The 16,486-nt window shown below is 55.8% G+C and overlaps 2 protein-coding genes across 2 annotated transcripts; both read right to left on the minus strand.

Moving 5' to 3' along the window:
- Positions 1-13,824: 13,824 nt before the first annotated feature.
- TLNRD1 (talin rod domain containing 1) lies at positions 13,825-15,680 on the minus strand (the record flags this gene model as incomplete). Its single annotated transcript, XM_080651480.1, has 1 exon — positions 13,825-15,680. One exon carries the CDS (start codon positions 15,678-15,680, stop codon positions 14,586-14,588), a length of 1,095 nt encoding a protein of 364 aa, XP_080507606.1. The 3' UTR covers positions 13,825-14,585.
- LOC308238969 (uncharacterized protein) lies at positions 13,825-15,804 on the minus strand (the record flags this gene model as incomplete). Its single annotated transcript, XM_080651484.1, has 1 exon — positions 13,825-15,804. The coding sequence occupies one exon, from the start codon at positions 15,802-15,804 to the stop codon at positions 15,673-15,675; it is 132 nt and encodes a 43-aa protein (XP_080507610.1). The 3' UTR covers positions 13,825-15,672.
- Positions 15,805-16,486: the final 682 nt, after the last annotated feature.

The following is a 16,486-nucleotide window of genomic DNA, read 5'->3' on the forward strand; positions in this document are numbered from 1 at the left end:
GTCTTGGAGGAGGAGGTCTCGGGGACCTGCCGGCTGCGATTCAGGCTCCAGCACACCCGGGCTGGCAGTGCAGGCCCCGGATATACACGGAAGGACCCCCTGCTAGGAAGGGAGGCGGGGAGCTGAGAGGTGCTCCCCGCCCCCGGGAAAGTTACAGGTGGGGTGTCGGTGAGCCTGCCTCGGCCTGTGAGCTCATCCCTAAGGACTGGGAGGCAGGCGTCCAGCAGGGGAGGTACCTGGGGGAGCGGGGGCGGGGGAGGTGTTCGGGGAGAGGGCGGGAGGGGGGAAGGCACAGAGCATAGACTTCCCCTCGCACCATGGCCCTTCATGTTGGGGTTCCTCCTCTGCTCAGGGGGGCGGGGGGACCCTGGCTTGTGTCCTGAGCCCTGTGGCCAGTTTGGGGGAGTTCCTAAAGGGGACCAGCAAGATCAAGACTCTTTCCATCCCTTCATGCTCTCACCATACTCTAACAATGTGTTTTTAGCCCTGGCCGGTGTGGCTCAGTGGATAGAGCGTCGGCCTGCGGACGGAAGGGTCCCGGGTTCGACTCCGGTCAAGGGCATGGACCTTGGTTGCGCGCACATCCCCAGTAGGGGGCGTCCAGGAGGCAGCTGATGGATGTTTCTCTCTCATCGATGTTTCTAACTCTCTCTCCCTATCCCTTCCTCTCTGTGAAAAATCAATAAAATAATGTTTGTTTTTAATAAATAAATAAATAAACAAAAATGTGTTTTTATTGCCCTGGCCAGTTTGGCTCAATGGATAGAGCCTCTGCCTGTGGACGGAAAGGTCCCGGGTTCGAATTGGCCAAGGGCACATGCCCGGGTTGTGGGCTCCATCCCCAGTGTGGGGCGTGCAGGAGGCAGCCGATCCGTGATTCTCTCTCATCATGGATACTTCTCTCTCTCTCTCTCCTTCTTCCTTCCTCTCTGACATCAATAAAGAAATATATATATATTTTTAATGTGTTCTTATTGATTTTAGAGAGAGAGGAAGGGAGAGGGAGAGAGAAACATCAATGATGAAGGAGAATCATGGATCGGCCACCTCTTACACGCCCCCTACTGGGGATTGAGCCCACAACCCTGGCGTGTGCCCTTGACCAGAATTGAACCTGGGACCCGTCAGTCTACAGGCTGATGCTCTAACAACTGAGCCAAATCAGCCAGGGCAAATATATATACACTGAGTGGCCAGATTATTATGATCTCTGAAGGCACAATAATTTGGCCACTCAGTGTGTGTGTATGTGTGTGTGTGTATATATTAGAGGCCTGGTGCATGAATTCGTGCATGGGTGGGGTCTGGCCAGCCTGGCCAGGGGGAGGGGACATGGCCGGTTGGCCGGCCTGCCTGCTGGTCAAATGCCTGGTCTAGGGGACCATTTGCATATTAGCCTTTTATTCTATAGGATACACACTGAGTGGCCAGATTATTATGCGTTCAGAGATCATCATCATCTGGCCACTCAGTGTATTTTTATTGATTTCAGAGAGGAAGGGAGAGGGGGAGAGAGAGAAGCATCAATGATAAGAGAGAATCATGGATCGGCTGCCTCCTGCACACCCCACACTGGGGATGGACCCCACAACCCGGGTATGTGCCCTTGGCCGGAATCGAACCCGGGACCCTTCAGTCCGCAGGCTGACGCTCTATCCCCTGAGCCACACCAGCCAGGGCTAAAAATATATATATATTTTAAAAGAATGCAGGGCTCTGCCAGGGAGCCCTTGACTCCTGTCCTCATCCCACTGCTTTGCGGCTTCAGGTCAGCGCCCTCCTCTAAACACGAGGACAAGACTTCAAAGGCCGCGTTCCGATTGAGAGCCGGAAGGTCAAGGTCCCTGCTGACATAGTAGGAGCTCAGAGCGTGCCGGCGGCGATTCCTCTTGCCTTCGGCCACCTGCCACGGACGGCAGAGGGAGAGGAGACGTGGATCCAGCCCGGGCAGGCTCCCCTGTCAGCCGGCTGCTCCTGGCCACACGCACCGTCAGGGGCCCCCGCCGGCTCTCGGTGTTCCAGGCCCAGAACCTGGTCCCACACATCCCCCCACCCCCTCCCCCCGCAGGGCTCCTGATCCAAGGTCAGGTGGCAGCTTGGACCACAACAGGTGGGGGTGGGGGCACCTGTTTTGCTTCCTGCAGAGCAAACCTGCCCAGGGACAGCCCTGGGCTGCTACGCAAAGTCAAGGAGTGGGGAAGCAAACGCGTGCTGGGCGCCGGGATAACGCGGGCCACTCCTCACGGGAGGCACCCCACCCCTCACCGGGAGCCCCCTCCAGCTGACAGAAGAGAAGCCAATGCAATGCCCACTTCGATTGTACACGGAGTGGCCAGATGAGGATGATCTCTGAACGCATAATAATCTGGCCACTCGGTAAATATATATATATATATATATATATATATATATATATACATACATACTAGAGGCCCGGTGCATGAAATGGTGCACAGGGGTGTGTGTCCCTCAGCCCAGCCTGCACCCTCTCCAATCTGGGACCCCTCGATGGCAGTCGGACATCCCTCTCACAATCCAGGACTGCTGGCTCCCAACTGCTCACCTGCCTGCCTTCCTGATTGCCCCTAACCGCTTCTGCCTGCCAGCCTGTTCATCCCCTAACCACTCCCCTGCCAGCCTGATTGATGCCTAACTGCTACCCTACCAGCCTGTTTGCCCCTAACTGCCTTCCCCTGCAGGCCTGGTCACCCCTAACTGCCCTCCCCTGCAGGCCTGGTCACCCCTAACTGCTCTCCCCTGCAGGCCTGGTCACCCCTAACTGCTCTCCCCTGCAGGCCTGGTCACCCCTAACTGCCCTCCCCTGCAGGCCTGGTCACTCCTAACTGCCCTCCCCTGCAGGCCTGGTCACCCCTAACTGCCCTCCCCTGCAGGCCTGGTCACCCCTAACTGCCCTCCCATGCAGGCCTGGTCCCCCACAATTGCTCTCCCCTGCAGGCCTGGGTCCCCCCCAACTGCCCTTCCCTGCAGGCCCGGTCACCCCCAACTTCCCTCCTCTGCTGGCCTGGTCACCCCTAACTGCCCTCCCCTGCAGGCCTGGTTCCTCCCAACTGCCCTCCCCTGCTGGCCATCTTGTGGTGACCATTTTGTGTCCACATGGAGGTAGCCATCTTTGACCACATGGGGGCAGCCATCTTGTGTGTTGGAGTGATGGTCAATTTGCATATTACCCTTTTATTAGATAGGATAGAGGCCTGGTGCATGGGAGGGGGCCGACTGGTTTGCCCTGAAGGGTGTCCCGGATCAGGGTGGGGGTTCCCTTGGGGTGTGGGGCAGCCTGGGCGAGGGGCCTGTGGTGGTTTGCAGGCCGGCCACGCCCCCCGGCCACCCAAGCGGAGGCCCTGGTATCTGGGATTTATTTATCTTCTATAATTGAAACTTTGTAGCCTTGAGTGGAGGCCAAGGCAGGCCAAGGCAGGTGGAAAACTTGGCTTCCTCCATTGCCAGGGAAACCCAAGCCTCCTGCTCTCTCCATGGCAACAGCCATCTTGGTTGGGTTAATTTGCATACTCTCTCCTGATTGGCTGGTGGGCATCACGGAGGTACAGTCAATTATGCGTATTACTCTTTTATTAGGTAGGATATATTAGAGGCCCGGTACATGAATCCATGCATGGGTGGGGTCCGGCCAGCCTGGCCAGGGGAAGGGGACATGGGTGGTTGGCCGGCCTGCCTGCTGGTCGAACTCCTGGTGGAGGGGACAATTTGCATATTAGCCTTTTATTCTATAGGATAGACACTGAGTGGCCAGATGATCACACGTTCAGAGATCATCATCATCTGGCCACTCAGTGTGTGTGGGCACGTGGCACTGAGAGTAGACAAGACCTTCCTCCCGGCCTCCAGTTAACAGATCCAAGTTGATCAACTCTAAGGACTACAAGGCCCGACGCAGCCGAAGACCCAGACTACGACCCTCAGTGTTCATTACGGCTCTTGTCTGCCTCTCGTCCTTTCTCCTCTCTTTCTGCCGCCTGCACTGCATGAAAAGCTCATCTCTGTCCTCCAACTCCTGGTACAAACTCAGGCTTAAGCAATGCCTATGGGGGCCCTGGCTGGTGTGGCTCAATGGCTAGTGCGTCAGCCTGCAGACTGAAGGGTCCCAGGTTCGATTCCCGGTCAAGGGCACATACCTGGGTTGTGGGCGGGATCCCCAGTAGGGGGCGTGCAGGAGGCAGCCGATCCATGATTCTCTCTCATCATGGATGTTTTCAACTCTCTCACCTTCTCTCTTCATTTCTGAAATCAATAAAAATATATGTTGTTTTTGTTTTTTTTTAAAAAAAAAGGAAAGAAAGACATGCGTACGGGAGACTCCTGAGAAAGCCGGGGGGAGGCCCCCCACATGTCCACAGAGGCGCTGGTGAGCGCCCCGTCCTCTGCGTGGAGTTTGTGAGCCATTCCTTCTCTCCTGAGCCAGAAAAAAAAAATGGGCGGAACAATGCAGGAGGAACCATCCAGGGTAGACGATTAGGAAGGCCTTCATTTTTCTTTTTCTTTTTTAATATATTTTATTGATTTTTTACAGAGAGGAAGGGAGAGGGAGAGAGAGAGATAGAAATATCGATGAGAGTAAATCATCGACCAGCTGCCTCCTGCACACCCCCCACTGGGGATGTGCCCGCAACCAAGGTACATGCCCTTGACCGGAATCGAACCCGGGACCCTTCAGTCCGCAGGCCGACACTCTATCCACTGAGCCAAACCGGTCAGGGCTAGGAAGGCCTTCAGACAACCCAAGTGAACTAACTCCCAGCGGACACGGCGGAGTTCACGTCTCCAACCACAACGGTGGCAGAAACTGATCAAGGGCCTGGGCCCCGGGATCTGACAGTCCACAGACGTCCCCACCCCACGGAATCCCATGGACACCTTCATGCGGGAAGCAACCCAATAGGCTCACATGTTTTAATATAAGGTAATAGAGGCCCGGTGCATGAAATTCATACACGGGGGGGCAGGGGGGGGTGCAGTGAGGGGTGTGTGTGTCCCTCAGCCCAGCCTGCACCCTCTCCAATCTGGGATTCCTCGAGGGGTGTCCGACTGCCCATTTAGGCAGTCAGACATCCCTCTCACAATCCAGGACTACTGGCTCCCAACCGTTCACCTGCCTGCCTTCCTGATTGCCCCTAACTGCTTCTGCCTGCCAGCCTGATCACCCCCTAACGACTCCCCTGCCAGCCTGATCGACGCCTAACTGCTCCCCTGCTGGACCGATTGCCACTAACTGCCCGCCCCTGCTGGCCTGGTCACCCCTAACTACCCTCCCCTGCCAGCCTGGTCACCCCTAACTGCCCTCCCCTGCAGGTCTGGTTGCCCCTACCTGTCCTCCCCTGCAGGCCTGGTTGCCCCCAACTGCCCTCCTCTGCCAGCCCGGTCACTCCTAACTGCCCTCCTCTGCCAGCCCAGTCACTCCTAACTTCCTCCCCTGCTGGCCATCTTTTGGCGGCCAACTTGACTACATGGGGGCGGCCATCTTTTGTGTTGGAGTGACGGTCAATTTGCATATTACTCTTTTATTAGATAGGCTACACAGAACGTGCCTGACCCTGTCCCGGACGCCCAGGAAATGTCTGTTAGATCAGAAACGTGTGACCACCAGACTTGCTAAGCCCAAGGAGGAGGAAGGACCTCGATCACCTATCACATGACTTATATCCATTCAGTGGAGAGTTCCGCTTTAGCTACTAGTATATAGGTCACCTCGGTGGGAAAACTATTTTTTAAAAAAACTTTTTTATTTATTTACTAGAGGCCCGGTGCACAAATTCGTGCACCAGTGGGGTTCCTCAGCCTGGCCTGCGGGATCGGGCCGAAACCGGCTCTCTGACATCCCCCGAGGGGTCCTGGATTGCGAGAGGGCGCAGGCCAGGCCGAGGGACCCCACCGGTACACGATCGGGGCTGGGGAGGGACGCGGGAGGTTGGCCAGCCGGGGAGGGACCACAGGAGGGCTCCAGGGCGTGTCTGGCCCGTCTCACTCAGTCCCGATTGGCTGGACCCCAGCAGCAAGCTAACTTACCAGTTGGAGCGTCTGCCCCCTGGTGGTCAGTGCACGTCATAGCGAGCGGTTGAGCGGCCCTAGCATCACATTAGCATATTACCCTTTGATTGGTTGAACGGATGACCGGACACTTAGCATATTAGGCTTTTCTTATATAGGACTGATTTTAGAGAGAGGGGAAAGGGGAGAGGGGGAGAGAGCATCATCAACCCCTCCATGCATTCACTGGTTGATGCGCCCCAACCGGGGACCGAACCAGCAAACCCCAGCGCATCCCGATGATGCTCCGACCAGCCAGGCAGGCACCCGGCCAGGGCGGAAAACTCCTATGTTGCCCTGAGTTATCAGAGCCCCAGTGGCTGGGCAAACTGGGTTCAGAGCCGTCTTCACGGGGCTCTGTGGTCACAAGCCACATCCATCGAAGGCCCACGGTGCGGACTCCACATCAGGCAACGGCGTCCGGGACACTGAGCAGACGGCTGAAAACATCCCCGTGACCCCTTCTTGTTGGTTCTCCGGACAACGTCCCACAGCATGACCAACCACTTTAGGAATCCAACCCCAGCCCCGGCCGGGAGCTCAGCTGGTTAGAGCATCACCCCGATACGCCGAGGTTGTGGGTTCGATTCCCGGTCAGGGCACAGGTAAGAATCAACCCATGACTGCATCCATACGTGGAACAACAAAATCGATGTTTCCCTCTTTCCCTCCCTCTCTCTCTCAAATCAATAAATTAAAAAAAAATTAAACTCTAAGGGATGATAAAACTAGAATGGTACTTTTTTTTTTTTTTTTTTTTAGAAATATCTTTATCATGGAACTGACAGGAAAAGGAAAGTTTAACTAAAACCTAACCACCACGGAAACGTTTAAGAAAATTTAAGAAAATCATTTTAGCTCTCAACAGTGTGGCTCAGTGGATAGAGCGTCGGCCTGCGGACTGAAGGGTCCCGGGTTCGATTCTGGTCAAGGGCATGTACCTTGGTTGCGGGCACATCCCCAGTGGGGGGTGTGCAGGAGGCAGCTGATCGATGTTTCTCTCTCATCGATGTTTCTAACTCTCTATCCCTCTCCCTTCCTCTCTGTAAAAAAATCAATACATATTTTTTAAAAATCATTTTAGCCCTAGATGGTGTTGCTCAGTGGATAGAGCGTCGGCCTGTGGACCAAAGGGTCCCGGGTTCGATTCCGGTCAAGGGCATGGACCTCGATGGCAGGCTTCTCCCCAGGCTGGGCCCTGGTTGGGGTGCGTGCAGGAGGCAACGCATCGATGTGTCTCTCTCCCATCGATGTTTCTCTCTGTCTCTCCCTCTCCCTTCCACTCTCCCTAAAAATCAATAAGAAATATTCTCAGGTGAGGATTAACAAAAAAAAAAAAAAAAAGGAAAAAAGAAAGAAAATGGTTTTACCAATGTTTTATCTGAGGGGAGGTGCTGGAATGACGTGCCAATCCTATAGAATAAAAGGCTAATATGCATATCGATCAAACGGCGGAACGACCGGTCGCTATGACACGCACTGACCACCAGGGGGCAGACGCTCAATGCAGGAGTTGCCCCTGGTGGTCAGTGGGCTCCCACAGGAGGGGCGCCGCTCAGCCAGAAGCTGGGGTCTCACGGTGAGCACAGCAGGGGTGGCAGGAGAGCTCCCGGACTGAGAGAGGGTGCAGGCCGGGCTGAGGGACCCCCCCCCCCCCGCCCCCCGAGTGCACGAAATCGCGCACCAGTTACTTTAGAACAGGGAGCTGCTGGTCGTCACACAAAGAAAAGCTGGCGGAGAGGGCTCCAGTCGGTGAGCACGAAATTAGCCAGGTCCCCACCCCAGATCTCCAACGTCTGAGGTCTGACCTCAACCTCAGCCTCTTAGAAGCTGGCTGAGAGCGTAACCAAGGCGATTCACGGGCGATGCGTCACTCGACCAGCATCCTGAGTGGCATATGAGATGTGGGCAAATGAGAACTGAGTCAGAACCAGCAGCGTGAGCGGGTTTTAGGGGGTTGCTCACACATAACTCCCTTCTCCAGACACAGGATTCACGAAGTGCCCGTGTCCAACGTCAGCAAAACCTGGAGACAGCCCTGGCCGGTGTGGCTCAGTGGATAGAGCGTCGGCCTGCGGACTGAAGGGTCCCGGGTTCGATTCCGGTCAAGGGCACAGGCCCGGGTTGCGGGCTTGATCCCCAGTAGGGGGTGTGCAGGAGGCAGCCGATCCATGGTTCTCATCACTGATGTTTCTATCTCTCTCTTCCTCCCTCTCTGAAATGAATTAAAAATATATATATTTAAAAAAATGTCTTAAAAATAAAAGCACTCCAGCCCTGGCCGGTGTGGCTCAGTGGATAGAGCATCAGCCCGCGGACTGAAAGGTCCAGGGTTCGATTCCAGTCAAGAGCACATGCCCGGGTTATGGGCTCGATCCCCAGTGTGGGGCGTGCAGGAGGCAGCCGATCCATGATTCTCTCTCATCATGGACGTTTCTATCTCCCTCTCCCTCCTCCTTCCTCTCTGAAATCAACAAAAACTCTACTTGGATTTAAAAAAAAAAAAAAAGGCCAATTTATGTCGCACACACTCATGCCAAAAAATAAACAAATAGATTTGCCTGGGCGAGATCGGCAGTATTGTGTCCACACGGGACGCCAGGCGCCGAGGGGCCGGCCCACGGGTCCGGTGTCCCTGAGGCCTCTGCCCCCTCCTCTCCCAGGCCTTTGCCGGGCACCGAGCAGGCGGCTTTCAAACCCACTGCCTGATCGGCGTGTTACCATAGCCACAGTCATTCCGAAAAGCAGGTGTTTCGGTTAAAATTAGCTGTTTCAAAACTGCCAAATATTTCAGATCCCTGTGCCAGCTTCAAAAAAAAGGGGAGAGGAGGGTTTATAAAATAACCAATCACACGTAACTGATGTTTCCAGAATTATAAAACCATCTAGTTTCTGAGAAACATGACCCTGGATTAGGAAAAAACTGGGGTGAAGATGAAGATGAAGGCAGGGAGAAAAACATACATATGTATTCATTCACACATATATGTACACACACAGACACACACACACACACGTAATTTTTGTATTTCCTAACATCAACCCAGAATGAATAGAAAACGGCTGAGCTTACGCCCTAGCCCAGTGGTCGGCAAACCGCGGCCCGCGAGCCACATGCGGCTCTTTGGCCCCTTGAGTGTGGCTCTTCCACAAAATACCACGGCCTGGGCGAGTCTGTTTTGAAGAAGTGGCCTCAGAAGAAGTTTAAGTTTAAAAAATGTGGCTCTCCAAAGAAATTTCCATCACTGTCTTGTTGATATTTGGCTCTGTTGACGAATGAGTTTGCCGACCACTGCGCCTGGCCGGTGTGGCTCAGTGGATAGAGCGTCAGTCTGCGGACTGAAGGGTCCCGGGTTCAATTCAGGTCAAGGGCACATGCCCAGGTTGCAGGCTCCATCCCCAGTAGGGGGCGTGCAGGAGGCAGCCGATCCATGATTCTCTCATCATGGATGTTTCTCTCTCTCTCCCTCTCCCTTCCTCTCTGAAATCAATAAATATATATATATATTTTTAAAGCCCTAACCGGTGTGGCTCAGTGGATAGAGCATCAGCCTGTGGACTGAAGGGTCCCGGGTTTGATTTCGGTCAAGGGCACATGCCCGGGTTTTGGGCTTGATCCCCAGTGGGGGGTGTGCAGGAGGCAGCCGATCCATGACTCTCTCTCATCATGGATGTTTCTCTCTCCCCCTCTCCCTTCCTCTCTGACATCAATACAAATATATGTTTTTTTAAAAGGCCGAGCTTAAAACAGCCGGGGAGAGACAGGTCTGCTTACTGCCAGCGAAGTCCTGCATCTGGACGCCTTGGTCCCACTGACTCGGGGTGACTGTCCTGAGTGACGGCTTCTGTTCCGAGAACTGAGCCGTGATGGTTCCTTGTCTCCTGACCATCCGAGGGCAGGTTTCCCGCGTCCCCAGTCAGGCAGGTGCCCGTGGGGCCTGTGTACGGAGACGGGCCCGGAGCATCAGAAAAGCCTGAGAATCGATGTCAATGACGTGAGCTCTAGTGCGGTTTCATTAAAACACACACACACAGAATGAGGCCACTGATTTTATTCCCGCACCCAGCTATCTCCGCTGACCTTATTAAGCCCAGGGAAGTAGGTCTGAGATGCAGCTTTGTAAAAACGAGGGCTAGCCCTCATGGGTGTGGCTCGGTGGATAGAGCGTCGGCCTGCGGACTGAAGGGTCCCGGGTTCGATTCTGGTCAAGGGCATGTGCCTTGGTTGCAGGCACAGTGGGGGGTGTGCAGGAGGCAGCTGATCGATGTTTCTCTCTCATCGATGTTTCTGACTCTCTATCCCTCTCCCTTCCTCTCTGTAAAAAGTCAGTAAAATATATTTTAACAAAAAGAAAGAAAAAAAGGCCAGCAGAGTTCACTTCGAAGCACCTGCTGGAGGAGGAACCCTGAACTTGATCTCAGAGACAGAGGGGGAAAGAGGTGAAGACGTCGTGGGAAGTGAACAACTTCAGGGGAGATTTTTTATTTATTTAATATTTCTTTATTGATGTCAGAGAGGAAGGGAGAGGGAGAGACAGAAACATCCGTGATGAGAGAGAATCACTGATCGGCTGCCTCCTGCACGCCCCCTACTGGGGACCAAGCCCGCCACCCGGGCATGTGCCCTTGACCAGAATCGAACCTGGGACCCTTCAGTCCACAGGCTGACGCTCTATCCACTGAGCCACACCGGCCAGGGCCTAGGGGAGGTTTTGAAAGGTTGCCAGTCAACCCCTTAAATACACGGACCTGTTAACAGCAGCTACTGCTTCACCAAGAAGGAGAAGGAGTTCCAGTTAACTGGGCGGCCAGCTGGTTAGCGCCACCCGAGTACGTAGCAAAAGAGATGCGGGGAGGAGCTCGTATTGTCCTGAAAATTGCAAGAAATGAGTCCAAGGAACAGTGGCCTTTTTTTTTCTTTCTTTCATAATCAAGGTTACAGATTTCTGGCCTTGATCTTGTTTTTATCCTGTTTGTCCCTTTCAGCTGAGTCTTTGTGATCGGCACGGCCTACATGAGCTGTGACATTGTGAACGCCAGCACTGCGTTCGGAGACCCACTGCAGACAAATGGGTTGTGATTCCTCCAGGCAGGCAGGGCCGCCGTTAGCACGGGGGCTGGCCCTTCTCAACCCAAATACCTTCCTGAACCTGAGCGATCCGGAAGGCAGAGACGAGGAGGGGAGAGGACCGAACATGCATCTTTTTAAAAATATAGTTTTGCCCTAACCGGTGTGGCTCAGCGGATAGAGCGTCAGCCTGCGGACTGAAGGGTCCCGGGTTCGATTCCGGTCAAGGGCATGTACCTTGGTTGCGGGCACATCCCCAGTAGGGGGTGTGCAGGAGGCAGCTGATGGATGTTTCTCTCTCATCGATGTTTCTCACTCTCTATCCCTCTCCCTTCCTCTCTGTAAAAAAATCAATAAAATATATTTATATACTTTTATTGATTTCAGACGAAGTGGGAGAAAGAGATAGAGATAGAAACATCAATGATGAGAATCATTGATCGGCTGCCTCCTACACGCCCCCTAATGGGGATCAAGCCTGCAACCCAGGCATGCGCCCTTGACCGGAATCGAACCCGGAACCCTTCAGTCCGCAGGCTGACGCTCTATCCGCTGAGCCACACCAGCCAGGGCTGAACATTCATCTTTTAATGACCTTGAACCTTTAACGCGCCCCGGACCTCAGAGAGAAAACCACTAGCTCTCTTGGCCATTTTAAAACATGCAAACAGCCCACCCCCTTAAGACTTTTCAAATTCAGAGAAACTGAACAGGCTGTTTCAGTCGACGCGTGCTTAAAGCCATGTTACATGTCGAACTGGATTCTCACGTAATAAAGACAGACACTTGCCCTAACCCCGTGGTCGGCAAACCGCGGCTCGCGAGCCACATGCGGCTCTTTGGCCCCTTGAGTGTGGCTCTTCCACAAAATACCACGGCCTGGGCGAGTCTATTTTGAAAAAGTGGCGTTAGAAGAAGTTTAAATTTAAAAAATGTGGCTCTCCAAAGAAATTTCAATCATTGTACTGTTGCTATTTGGCTCTGTTGACTAACGAGTTTGCCGACCACTGCCCTAACCGGTGTGGCTCAGTGGATAGAGCGTCAGTCTGCGGACTGAAGGGTTCTGGGTTCGATTCTGGTCAAGGGCATGTACCTTGGTTGCAGGCACATCCCCGGTAGGAGGTGTGCAGGAGGCAGCAGATCGATGTTTCTCATCGATGTTTCTAGCTCTCTCTCCCTCTCCCTTCCTCTCTGTAAAAAATCAATAAAATATATTAAAAAAAAAAAAGATAGACACTCAACATTCCATGTGGCTGTCCGTTCTTCCTAACCTATTCGCTGAGAAGTCTTTCTTTTCAGATCTGTTGGGAACGGCCAAGGTTTAGGCCGAACAACCAACCCCAAGAAATCCGTGATCGGAGCAAACGTCAAGCACGTAGCCGTGTCTAACACGGGGCTCTCCCACGGCAAGAGCTGCGAATGGATCTGCTGTACGTCAGTGAAAGAAAAAATGTCCAAAACATCGCTAGGTTCCCCAACGCTATCCACTCCTCTCCCCGTCTTTTTTCTTAAAACGTCTGCAGAAGCGAAAGCTACGTTTCAGTAACTTCAGATTTCAGTCAACAAAGCGTTCTTCCAACATACACTCAAGCAGAGCCTATCTTTCAAGGTCAAGGTCACAGCCATAAACCTTTGGCCTGCAATCCCGCTGGGATTCTTTTTTTTTAAAAAAAATATTTTATTGATTTTTTTTACAGAGAGGAAGGGAGAGGGATAGAGAGTTAGAAACATCGATGAGAGAGAAACATCGATCAGCTGCCTCCTGCACACCCCCCACTGGGGATGTGCCTGCAACCAAGGTCCATGCCCTTGACCGGAATCGAACCTGGGACCCTTCAGTCCACAGGCCGACGCTCTATCCACTGAGCCACACCGGTTTCGGCCCTGCTGGGATTCTAAGAAGTTCTTAACACTTTGTAGAATGCCGGTCCAGCCACTAAAACATCTAGAACCCTTGCTCTAGCCGGTGTGGCCCTGTGGATAGAGCGTCAGCCTGCAGACTGAAGGGCCCCGGGTTCGATTCTGGCCAAGGGCACCTGCCCAGGTTGCGGGCTTGATCCCCAGTGTGGGGTGTGCAGGAGGCCACCCACCAATGATTCTCTCTCATCATGGATGCTTCTCTCTCTCCCTCTCCCTTCTTCTCTGAAATCAATAAAAATATTTTTTTTCTTTAAAGTTTATTTTTAATATATTTTGATTTTTTACAGAGAGGAAGGGAGAGGGAGAGAGTGTTAGAAACATTGATGAGAGAGAAACATCCATCAGCTGCCTCCTGCACACCTCCCACTGGGGATGTGCCCGCCACCAAGGTACATGCCCTTGACCTTGGAATCGATCCTGGGACCCTTCCGTCTGCAGGCCAACGCTCTACCCACTGAGCCACACCGGCCAGGGCCATAAAAACATATATATATATATATATTTTTAATCTAGAACCCTCTAAAATCGCCAGTGGCTGGATCTGAACCGACCTGACCCCATTCGGGAGGCGACAGGCCCTCCGCGGACGGACAGCCGACGGGACAGAACGTGAGGGACCAATCTGAGAGACAGGCAGAGAACCATCTGAGCCAGACTTGACCTTGCCCGGTTCAGGAAGGAAGCGGAGGGAGCGGGAGGAAAAGGGCGGGGGGCTGGGAACAGCAGCCCACACCCCACAGGGCCACAGCACACAATGACCCCCCGGAGCCATCTCAGAAACGTAACACTTTTAATAGATGAAATAAATACTCCAGTACATGCAAGGTACAAACTTGACATTGGAGAGGGGCGGGGGGGGGGGGGGAGGGGGAGGGGAGAAATCACTCTATCGTGTAAATCAGGAAATAAAACACACTCACAGTAGCTCTTCCCCCACCCCCCCACCCCACCCCCCGTTTGCAAATCATATGGCAAGTTCAGACTCCTTCCACACCACGGATACGCCTCATCCAACTGGGAAAAGAATATGAAACATACAAAAAAGGTAGCTACATCCATGTCTACGGAGTGAAAACTGAGGTAACCTTTCTTTGCATCAGGGAAAAAAAAAAAAAAAAGGACCAAAAAAAAAATAAAATAAAAAATAAAGAAATGAACCCATGACCTCCTTCCTGCCCAATGAATGAATGAATCAAAAAGTTCGGGTGAGGGATTTCCGGGGAGGAGCTGGGGGTGCGGCGGGGGAACCCTGCCCCAGCAGTGAGCATCCTCCCATGTCCAGGTCCCTGCAGCGTGTGGGCTGCTGGGCTCGGGGTCCCCCCCACCCCCACCCCGGCGTGCGCGTGAAAATAAAAGGGGTGCATGGCCCTGCTTTCTGGAAGATTCCTCTGGAGCATCTAACATGGGGTGGGGGAGGGGAGTGGGGCGTGTGGCAGCTTCACCTAGGATTTCTTTGGTATAAATTGAGAGGGGCAAACCATAAGCATCTTCCTTTATTCCGGGGTGGGGTGGGGGGAGGGGGGAGGGAGTGGGGGTGCTAATTCACAGAATTGGAATTCACTGGCGGTAAAGTCCTGGGCGAAGACCTCTCCCTTAAAGCCTGAGATAGCAGGGTGCAGCCTTCAGACACGGCGCAGGCCGAGTTCCTCAGCCTCTCCCTGTGGTCCGACATCTTGGCGCCCCCGTCGGGGTGCTGCGCCAGATCCCTGAGGCACTGGGTCAGGAGCACGCAGGCCGACACCACGCTCATGGCGCCGCCCAGGATGGCCGTCTGCACCGCCTTGCCCTCGGCGCTCAGGGCGGCCGCGCGCCCCAGGAACTGCGGCTCCGTGGCGAAGCCCACCAGCGCGCTCACCGCCTGCGCCAGCGGCCCGCTGAACAGGGCGCACCGGCTGCGCGCCAGCTCGCTGGGCGCCGCCTTGACCTCGCGCACGCAGGCCAGCAGGGCCGACGCGCTGGTGCTCATGCACTTGACCCCCAGCTTGAACTGCTCGCGCGCGAAGCGGTCCCGGGACTTGTCGCTGGCCAGGGCGCACGCGTCCGTCAGGAACTTGAGGTTGCGCGACAGGCCCTGCGACACCTCCAGCAGCAGCTGCGGGGTCATGTCGGCCAGCGGCGTGGCGCGCAGCGTGGCGCAGCCCTGCTCCACCTCGTGGCGGCAGCGAGTCACCCGGTAGCGGTCCACCAGCCCCGGCTGCGCGGGCTGGGCGCCCGGCGTGGCCACGGCCGCCAGGTAGGCCGCGTGGGCCGAGCATTCGGTCAGCGACACCACCAGGTCGCCCAGCTCCAGCAGGCTGTCCCCCGCCTCGCCGAAGCGGCCCATGTTCAGCTGGCTCTGCACGTCGTGCGTCAGGATGGAGAGCCCCTTGGTGCGCGCGATGATGGTGTCCCGGCACTGCTCGAAGGACTCGGCGCCGGCACCCGCGGAGGAGGCCGCGCCCTCGAAGAGCACAGGCCTGGCCTCGCTGGACAGCAGCAGCAGGTCGGCCACCAGCTGCATCTTGCCCTTGCACTGGTCGCACACGGCCACCAGCCTTTTCCGCGGCTGCGAGCTGGTCCCGCCGACGACGGCGCTCGCAGGAGCCGGAGAAGCCGCCTCGCCGGTGGGCTTCCCCGCGCTGCCGCTAGCCATCGCGCCCGGGGGGCACTGGCATGCCGCTGGGGAGCCCGCTACCGCCGCCGCTGCCACTGCCGCCGCCTGCGCAGCCGTCGCGACTCAGCTGGCCAGGGCCGCGGTGCCTTCCCCGCACCATCATGCCATCCACCGCCGCGGGCGGAGGGCGCGGGGCGGCGGCGGTGGCGGCGCGGGGCGGGCCCACGGGCCAGGGGACGCAGGAGGCTCTTCCAGGCGCGGGAAGGAGCTGCGGCGCTGGGCCTCCGGCCTCCGGGAGGACGTGCAGGAACCATGAACCGGGCGCGGCAAACTCACGGTGCGCGGTCCTCGCTGCCGGGCTGCCAGGAAAATCCCTTCTGCGGGGCCGCCGCCGCCGCCGCCTTCCTGGGCATGGCCCGGCCCAGCCGCTGGAGCGGGAGGGCGGGAGGGGAAGCTGGGAGTTGTCTCCCTTCCTTCCTTCCTTTCTTTGAAATCAAAATCCCTTCCTCGGGGAGGAGCGCGCGGCGGCGGCCCGGGCGGGCTCTGCTGTCAGCCTCCTCGGCTCCGCGGTGCACGTGGGCTTCGGGAGCTGGGACCCCGCCCGGCGGCGGCACTTCCCCGCGACGGTGGCCCGGACTGGCGCTTGGGGGACGCGCGGCCTCCGCAGCGCATCTCCCGTCCCCAGCTCTCGGGAAGCGGCCCGGCCCGAGGGTGTGGCCGGTGCTGGCGCGGCCGCGCCGAGTCAGTCGGGCGGGAGCTGCACGGATTGCACAGAGGCCGCCCGCTCGCTCTGTCCGCCGTCCGCCCGCCCGCCACGCCCGGCGGCCCTTTCCCGCCTCGCCACT

Source organism: Plecotus auritus, assembly GCF_963455305.1.
Source record: "Plecotus auritus genome assembly, chromosome: 15".
Lineage (NCBI taxonomy): Eukaryota > Metazoa > Chordata > Mammalia > Chiroptera > Vespertilionidae > Plecotus > Plecotus auritus.